Consider the following 8,158-nt stretch of genomic DNA (forward strand, 5'->3'; position numbering starts at 1 on the left):
TGGGGATTGGAATCCTTTATTGACAGGTGCCAAGCCGGCCTCGGGGGCCCCCGCGGTCGCAGGGGCGCTGGGCGGCGGCCGGGGGCGAGGGGCCTAGGACTCGGTCTCGAACATCTTCTTGCGGCCCTCCATGCCCGACTTCTCCTCGATGTTCTTCCTCCAGTCACCCACGTCCCGCAGGTCGCGCTCCTGCAGCGAGGAGGCCGGGGCTGAGGCAGGCGCCCTGCCGCCCTGGCCCACCACGTCCGGCCCCGCAGGTGGGCCCCGGGGCTGAGCCCCCGCCGGCGGGGACACCCTACCTTCTCCGTGTCCTCCTTCTTGACCTGCTTGAGGTTGGCCCGCAGGTCCATGCACACTTTGTGTTTGGAGCCCAGCAGAGCCTTCAGCATGGCGTCGGCCGACATGCGCACGCGGCGCAGTGGGGGCCTCTTGAACTTGCCCCGCAGGTCGAACAGCTTCTGGTTCATGTCCTCCAGCTGCGGGCGGGCAGCGAGGCTGGGCGGCGGCGGCGGCGGAGCCTGGGTCCCGCCGTCAGGGCAGCCCCGCGCGCCCTGGACCCCACACGCCCCCCACCTCTCACCTCCTTGGTGCTCTTCTGCACCTTCACCTCCATGTCGTACTTCTCCTCCTCGGCCGCGTCGATCTTGGCGTGCAGCTGTCTGCAGAGCTCCTGGTGGCGGAGACCGCGGGTGGGCGACCCCACGCTTGGCCTCCACCCGCCCTGACCACCCCGCTCCTCCTCCTGACCCAGGGGGAGGCCGGTCCGGGCCAGGGACGGGGCCCACGGTGGTACCTGCACTTCGGACATGGAGCCTGGGAGATGCAGCGGCGGGCAGTGCTCCGACAGGTAGTTCTGCTTCTCCGCCTCCCGGCGGCCCTCCTCCTTCTCCAGCTCCGTGGCCGCGATCTGCAGCATGACGCTCTGGGGGCGGGCGCGGGCGGTGAGGGGCCGCGGCTGGCCAGGCCGCAGACCCCCGCGCGTCTGGAGCGCCCCTGCAGACCCCCTGGGCCGCCCTCCCCGGGCCCACACCTACCTTCAGGTGTTGCCTGCGGGCCGTGATGGCCCTGTTGCGTTTCTGCAGGGCAGGGGAGAGGAGGCGCAGTCAGGGCTGGCGGGGGCGTGGGGTCCGGCACCCTGCACCCTTCCCTGCCCACCTGGCCAGCCAGGGCATCCTGCCCAGGGGATGGCAGGGCCTGGGCCTGGTGGGGGGCACATGAGCCCGGGACATGGTGCCGCGTGGTGACCCTTTGCCGGGGCAGCCCTTCTGGTTGGAAGGCCTGGGGTCTGGAGAAGAGACTGGACGGGGCGGCCGGGAGGAGGGCAGGGGAGACCCTCGGGCCCGGGGTTGGGGCGGGGAGCAGCCGTGAGAAAGAAGAAGCGGCTCCCCGGTGACCAGGCCGCAGCCTCACTTCCCCTGGCCCGTGGGAGGGGCCGGCGGGGAGGCCACTTCCTCTGTTTCCCGCTGTCTCGGTGGGTGGGGTGGGGCAGTCTCACCCACAGGGTGACAGACGGTCTCCCGGGGCCTCGGAGCTCCTCTTTCAGGCCTGTCCTGACTTGGGGGTCCCATCCCCTCCGGGTTTCACCCCCAAGCCGGTACTCACCTCCTCACTGTCCCAGGAGGGCGGGCGGGGGGTGGGGGAGAGAGAAGAGAGGTTAGGGCCACGGGGCTGTGTGATGGGGCGGGCGGGCGGGCGCACGGGGTGGCCAGGTGGGGACACGCGGAGACCCCCACCCAGTGCTGGGGGTGGGGGCCCCGGGGGCAGCGGGCCGAGGGCTGCACTTACTCCCCCATCGTGCGGTCCTGGGCTGATAGCCTGTGGGAGAGAAAGATGAGGGGGTCAGGGCCCCTGCCCGCCTGCCCTGCACCCGGCGGAGCGGGGGGAGCGCCAACCCACCCCCCACCCCCACCTCCTTCAGGGCCACGTCTTGGAATTCCCCGGGGCGGGGGGGCAGTAAGAGGAGAAAGTGTGCCCGAAATGTCCCCGCGGGCCTGGAGCTGCTGCAGCTGTCCCCGCGGGAGGGTGGGTCTGGCCAGCACAGGTGGCCACCCGAGGCGCTGGTTATTTTTAGCTCTGCTCCTTCGGCTTCTGGCCCAAGTGCATAGAAGACGCTGCCCCCCGTTAGGGCCTGGGGTCCCTCAGTCCATGAAGTCCCCTCCCCACGGCCCAGAGCCGAGGCTTGGCCGTCGCTGTGCCGTCCGGGAGCCCCACGCCACACCAGCCCCCTCCAGGGGCGTCTCCCTGCAGCCCTCTGCTCTGCGGAGCCCCCAGACCCCAGACCCCCACCCTGGCCCCGGAGACGTCCCTCTGCAGGGGCGCTCCAGACGCGCCCGTGCTGGCCTCGACGGGCCGGGCCGGCCTCACCTCGCGTCTGGGCAGCGGCAGTGGGACTGAGGTCAGGCCGGCAGCAGCGAGCTGGGCTGGTGGGTCCGGGGGAGGGCTATAAATGGCCTCCCCCAGGCTGGGCCTCTGCTCAGAAAGGGCATGGAGTCCTCCTCAGACCAATGGGGGCACAGGGACCTCCCCACCTGCCCAGGCCGCCTGGCCCGGCCCCGCCGCCGCTGCCGCCGTCCAGGCCAAGAAGTCTTGGGAGGGGGGTGCTGAGGTTGGGTTGGTCTATTTAGGGTGAGGTGACGACTTCGAATCGCCTCCCTTGTATCTTGCAAGGAGCCCGAGGACAGCGTGACGGCCTCAGCAGCTGTGAGGCCCAGCTCAGGGGTCAGCCGAGGGGTCGCTCCTGCCCAGCCCCGTCTGCCCAGAGTCAGGGTTCACTCTGGGCTCCCCTCGGCTTCCCCAGGCCTCTGGGCCCCCAGGAAACAACAGCCCTGGGCTGCTTACACTCTGCTGTCCATTGTCCCCTCTAGCCCAGTGGGCGGCTTGGGCATGAGCTGTTCATGTGCTCCCTGCCTCAAGCTGGCCGGGGGCAAGGCCAGACCCCAGACAGAGCCTCTGGGGCCTGCAGCAGCCCCGGGGACTGTGGGCTGAGGGTGGGGGGACTGCCCTCCAGAACGGGACCCCACCATCCTCCCAGAGCGGGACGGGAGGTCCCAGATGGACATGCAGCCTCGCCCAACCGCCGTGCCTGTGGGCTGGCTCCCCGCACAGCTCCGAACACGTCCTTCAAACCCCGGATTTCGGCGCCACTGGCCTGGGAACCTCTCCCTAACTCGAGGGGGCCCCAGGCCCGCCTGGCGGCTCAGGCAGGCCCAGCACTGCTCTCCTCACCCCAGCCCCGGGCCTGCGGCCCCCCGCCCTGGCCCCCGCCCAGCAGAGGCATCCGGACGACCATGACTTGGCATCCTTCGAGCTGGGGGTTCTCGGCCATGGGGAGGGTCAGGGAGAGCTAAAACCGTCCAGATGTGTGGGGATTAGAGCTGCTTTCTGGGCCAGGCTGAGCCCCCAAAGGCCCCAAGGTGGCTTCTGCAGGCATCTACTGCCCCCTGCTGCGCGTGCAGGGGAGGCCCCGCACCACCACCCGGTCGGTTTGGGGGCTTTGTGGGGAACTGGGGTGGTCCCAGGAATTGGAGTTCCCTCCATCCACTGTCACCACCACCCCCAAACATCTCCCTCTTGCCCACTGTGTCCCCAGGGACCCACCCCTAACTCTCTAGTTGTCACAGATGAGGGGGCCCCACCTCCAGGATCATCCCCAGCGGGCCTAGAGGGGCCCCTTTGCCCTCACTCAGGGGTCAGGCAGCAGTCAGAGGCCTCAAGGCCTGGCTGAGCCGTGGGAGGAGACCCTCTCCGCATCCGCAGGAGGGTCCATGGCGGTATCAGGAGCCCCTGACGCTGCCGTGCCTGCGGATCTCACGAAGGACACATGGTGTGGGGGGGAAGGCGTTTATTACGGCGGGACCCGGGGCAACCCGCGCGGGAGACCCAGGCCCAGGGACAGCCTCAGAAGCCGGGCAAGGGCAGACGCCGGCGGGACTGCAAGGCCAGGGCCAGGTCCATCTCCCTGGCCGGCTGCAGGCGGCGCCACTGGGCGACAGGCCGGCGGGCCAGCTTGTCCGCCCAGTGCTGGAGGGGCTGCCCAGAGGCCCGGGAGCCCAGCAGCGCCTTGCCGACAGGCTCGGCCCACGGCCAGCACCAGATCCACGCCCTGGGTGGAAGCAGGCAGAGGTGTAGGGGGAGGGGGAGAAACACAGAAGTCAGCTTGGCCCTGAGTGAGGTGCCCCTGACCCCCTCCTCCAGGCAGCCCACCTGGATCTGGCTGAAGGGCACAAGGAAGGTGAAGGCCTCGCTGAAGTGAGGGGCGGCTGTGCCCTTTCTGGCCAACATCTTTCTCTTCTTCCACTTCCTCTGGTTCAGCATGGGCTGGACCTTCACGTAGGGGTCTGGGCGCATGAAAGGGGTCAGGGGGCCTCCCAGGTCTGAGGGCTGGGGCCTGGGTTTCCTCTGTCCACGTGGCGGGGCGGGTCCAGCGCTCGCCTGCCAGCGCCGGGCTCAGGTCTCGGGCCTCCAGCACGACCACGGTCAGCCGGCCCGAGCCAGCACGCAGCGCAGTGAGAAGCACAGTTCCACGGTCTGCTCAGGCTGCAGGCAGCAGGAGAAGGCCTCAGCGCCCCCCAGCACGTGGAGCCGGGCGGGGGGCGGGAGCCCGGGGCGGGCGGGCCCAGCGGGCGCCAGAGCTCCAGCACGTGCTGCAGATCCACGGAGCCCAGCGGCAGGATGAGCGCACCCCGCGGCCGGTGCTGCGAGAGGCGCCTGTGGCCCAGGAGCAGCACTCGCAGGGCCGTCCGGGCAGCTCCGGGCGGCACCTGCGGGAGGGGTGTGAGCCGCCCCGCCCAGGCCCCCGGGCCCAGCCCGACTCACGTGGAAGGAGCAGGTCTCCTCGAACACGGGGCACAGCGTGCCGCGGTGCACCCTCGTCTCGTGCGTGCGCCCGGCGTCCGGGGACAGGCTCAGGTGGGCACAGGGGTCCGCCCTGCAGCCCGGCGCCCCGGGCCTCAGCTCCGCGGCCTGCTGGAGGCCCACCCTGATCTAGGAGTCGGGGGACTGTTTCAGCCAGTTGCCCCTCCCTGGTCAGCCCTGCGCCACCCAGCACTGGGCACTCACCCTTCACCCGTCACCCCTCCAAAATCCCACACATCCTCTGGGACCCCCTCACCTCCTGGCTTCCAGAGTCGCACTCCAGGGACAGCTGCAGGCGCCCCCACTGCTGGGCCCCCCCGGGTCCAGATGCCACATCACCCACCTCCGGCTGCACCTGGGTGGCGTCGCGAGGATGCTGGCCGCTGTGCCCATCGGAGCCCCCACCCGCAGGCAGTGGGTCCACGACGGAGCAGAACTCCACTAGAAGGCCACCCTCCGCCCGGCCCTGCAAGGCTGGCCGCAACGCCCCCCAATCCACCTCTCAGGCCACTGCTTTCCTCCGGAACCTCTGCGGCTCCCCGCAACAGCTCCTCCTGGGCTCCCCTCCTCCCGGGGGCGCCGGCGGCTTGGTCGTAGGATCCAGCCCAGCCCCGGCCCCCAGGAACAGGCAGACGTCAGAGCTGGACCCCACTTCCGTGTCCCCTGCCCACCCTGCTGCCTACTGTGGGGAGGGTCAGAAGAGGCCCCTCCGTCTAACGAATGGCCTCAGTGGCCCCCGCCAGCACCAGCCCAACCTGTTGAAGGAGGGGCCACCATCAAAGCGGGGGGTCCTGGCCACGGGGGTCCGGCCGCACAGCCCGGCTGTCTCCTCTTCCCCCTGAATGAGCCTGTCTTGTCCCCACAGGGGCTGTCCGATCACAGCGGGCAGAGCCCAGCCCCGGGGAGCCACCCGCACGAGGAGGGGGCGTCAGGCCAGCAGGGACTCAGGGCAGAGGCTGCGCTTGCTCTAACTCCCTCCACTGCTGGCTTGGAGAATGAAGGTTTGGAGCAAGAGGCCGCATGAGTCCTGCGTGGGCCCCACAACTGTGGAGCCAGTCCTGGCCGGGGGGCCGCTGGCGAGGCCCTGGGGGTGGAGCGTGGGGGTGCTCGGGGCACTCACAGGACCAGGCGGCCCCGCTGACCCCTCCTAAGCCGCCTGGAGGAGCGCCCGGGCGGGCTGTCCAGAGCCGCAGGCCCGCGGGCCCCTGGAGCTGCACTGTGGTGGATGCAGGGTCTCAGCTCCCACGTGGGGCTGAAAGCCCACCTTTACCTGATTGAGGGTGCGTGTGGGTACGTGTGCGTGCCTGTGTGTGGGTGTGTGTGCGTGCATGCGTGTACCCTCCCTGCACCCCGCTTGGCTGCTGTCCCCCTCCTGTTTGGCCGGAGAGTCGTGGACCTCAAGACGCCGGGATTTGGTGAAGGGGGAGCCCCAGAACCGCGATAGGGGCCTGGGAGCCGACCCGAGGGGACCACGGGCCCCTGGGCACGCCAGCCGCGAGCGGTGGGGGCCCCGAGGCCTGGGCAGGCGCGTGGTCCCCCTGGACTGCCGGGTTCCTGCGGTGGTCAGGGTTCCGGCCTGCACGCGGCCACCAGGTGGCGCTGTCTGCTCCACCGGCCGGGCGGGCCGCCAGCCTGCGTCCAGGCCTGGGGTCCTGGGGGCGCTCACGGGGGCCCGGGAGGGCAGGTGGCCCAGGGGCGCCCTCACGGGCCCTGCTCAGCCCTCGCTGTCCCCGTGCCAGCCTCTGGACGCCCTCCCTGCCTGGGCAGTGCCTCAGCCGCTCAGGAGGGCCAGGAAGGCCCCGCAGGAGTCTACCTTCTGTGGCCCTGCTGGGGAAAACCTCCCGGGTGCTGAGGCTGCTTTTCCCAGGAAGCGGGGCTGGGCCCTTCCCGAGTGGAGTCGCAGCCCCCGCCACCTCCTCCAGGGTTCCCTCCAGGCCACGCTGCTCTCCCCTCCGAGCAGGGTGGCGTCCCCCTCCCCACCTCCTGGCACAAGCCGTTTTGCTCCTGAAACTGCCAAGCCAGCCTGCTGTTCCATGAGCTTCCCGCTGCTGCCCCCTCCCCATCCTGCTTGGCCTTGGAGACCTGAGCCAGCCCCCACCTCCTCCAGGAAGCCTTTCCTGGACCTGGAGGAGCGATGCTGGGCTCCACGCTGTGTCCTCCCCGAGTCGGGCATGCCAGCTCTCCCCGGGGGAGGGCCTCCCTGTCCACCTGGGGCTGGCACCTACCAAAGCTGCGCTGACTGACCCTGCCACCTTTGCTCTAACCGGAATGTTTGATTCTTCCAGGAAACAAAGTTCCTGTGGACCTCCTTCCAGAAGGACAGGATTCCCCCAGATGTTGGGGGGCAGCGGGCCCGCCCGGCCACCACGTGCTCTCACCTGACGCCCGGCCTCCAGGCCGCCCCCTCGGCCCTGGGCCCTGGGAGACGGTGCCCCAGCGCGCGGCTTTGCTCAGCCTCCACTGGCTGGAAACTCTGCTTCGGGTGGGGTGGGGGGGTGGCAGGGTGTGGGAGGCAGGGCTTCGGGGAGCCCCACCTCGGGGCCGGAACTGCTGGCCCTCAGGGGCCGGGAAACTCCCTTGGGAGGAGGGCCCCTCCCCGAGCCCCACCCGCAGGGCCCCCCTGGGGCATCGCAGGTCCTCCCGAAGGCCCTGCCGGAGGGTGTGCTGGCCCCCTGGGACTGACCTCCAGGCGGGCAGTGGAGAGGTCGGGCTGCACTCAGCTTGTGAAAGGTGTACACCGGGGCGCGGGGGGCGGTGTCCCGAGTCAGGAGGGTGCCTGGCTTTGGAGGCGAGTGACTTTCTGGGTCCGCTGGAGCCAAACCCGGGGGCACTTGGCACCCAGCAAAGCGAGCGGGGCCAGGCGCCCTCACTGGTGACTGCCTGGGCCTGTTGGCCCTCCCGTTGCTCCCAGGGCCCAGGGAGCCTTCCGGAGCCCACTCTGTCTGAGCCTCTGGCCCTGGCTGTGGAGGCAGCGGGTAGAGACCTGCTCCAGTCTGCCTCAGTGCCTCCTGCTCCTGCGGGCCCAGCAGGGCCGGTCAGCGGAGCCGCACTCTGCTCTGGCCAGTTTATCTGGTCCAGTTACTCCAGGTTCGGTCCCTCCCCGGGTCCAGCTCTGAGAGGCCCACCCAGGTCAGGGTGTCTCCCAACCCATTATCAACCCACGGCTGGACGTGGGGCTCGTTAGGCAGGACTTCTGGGACACTGGACCCGGGTGCCAAGGCTGTTTTGGGGACAGCAGCGATGGGATGCGTGCGCACACATGTGCACACGTGTGTCCCAGCTGGTCACGTGTGGCTCTGGGGGC

General features: G+C 70.2%; 2 protein-coding genes across 2 annotated transcripts; both read right to left on the minus strand.

Annotated features, from left to right (window-relative positions):
- Nucleotides 1-1,194, minus strand: TNNI2 (troponin I2, fast skeletal type). The gene is made up of 5 exons (XM_065936628.1): nucleotides 1,035-1,194; nucleotides 794-922; nucleotides 581-670; nucleotides 300-476; nucleotides 1-189 (listed from the first exon to the last, which is right to left on the minus strand). The coding sequence occupies exons 2-5, from the start codon at nucleotides 914-916 to the stop codon at nucleotides 94-96; spliced, it is 486 nt and encodes a 161-aa protein (XP_065792700.1). The 5' UTR covers nucleotides 917-922; nucleotides 1,035-1,194; the 3' UTR covers nucleotides 1-93.
- A 2,703-nt stretch (nucleotides 1,195-3,897) lies between these two features.
- SYT8 (synaptotagmin 8) lies at nucleotides 3,898-7,027 on the minus strand. The gene is given in 9 exon segments (XM_065937096.1): nucleotides 3,898-4,078; nucleotides 4,080-4,102; nucleotides 4,204-4,337; nucleotides 4,432-4,494; nucleotides 4,497-4,557; nucleotides 4,608-4,760; nucleotides 4,816-4,983; nucleotides 5,111-5,209; nucleotides 6,668-7,027. Coding segments are annotated over 9 exon segments (1,242 nt in total).
- Nucleotides 7,028-8,158: the final 1,131 nt, after the last annotated feature.

Source organism: Muntiacus reevesi, chromosome 5, assembly GCF_963930625.1.
Source record: "Muntiacus reevesi chromosome 5, mMunRee1.1, whole genome shotgun sequence".
Classification (NCBI taxonomy): domain Eukaryota; kingdom Metazoa; phylum Chordata; class Mammalia; order Artiodactyla; family Cervidae; genus Muntiacus; species Muntiacus reevesi.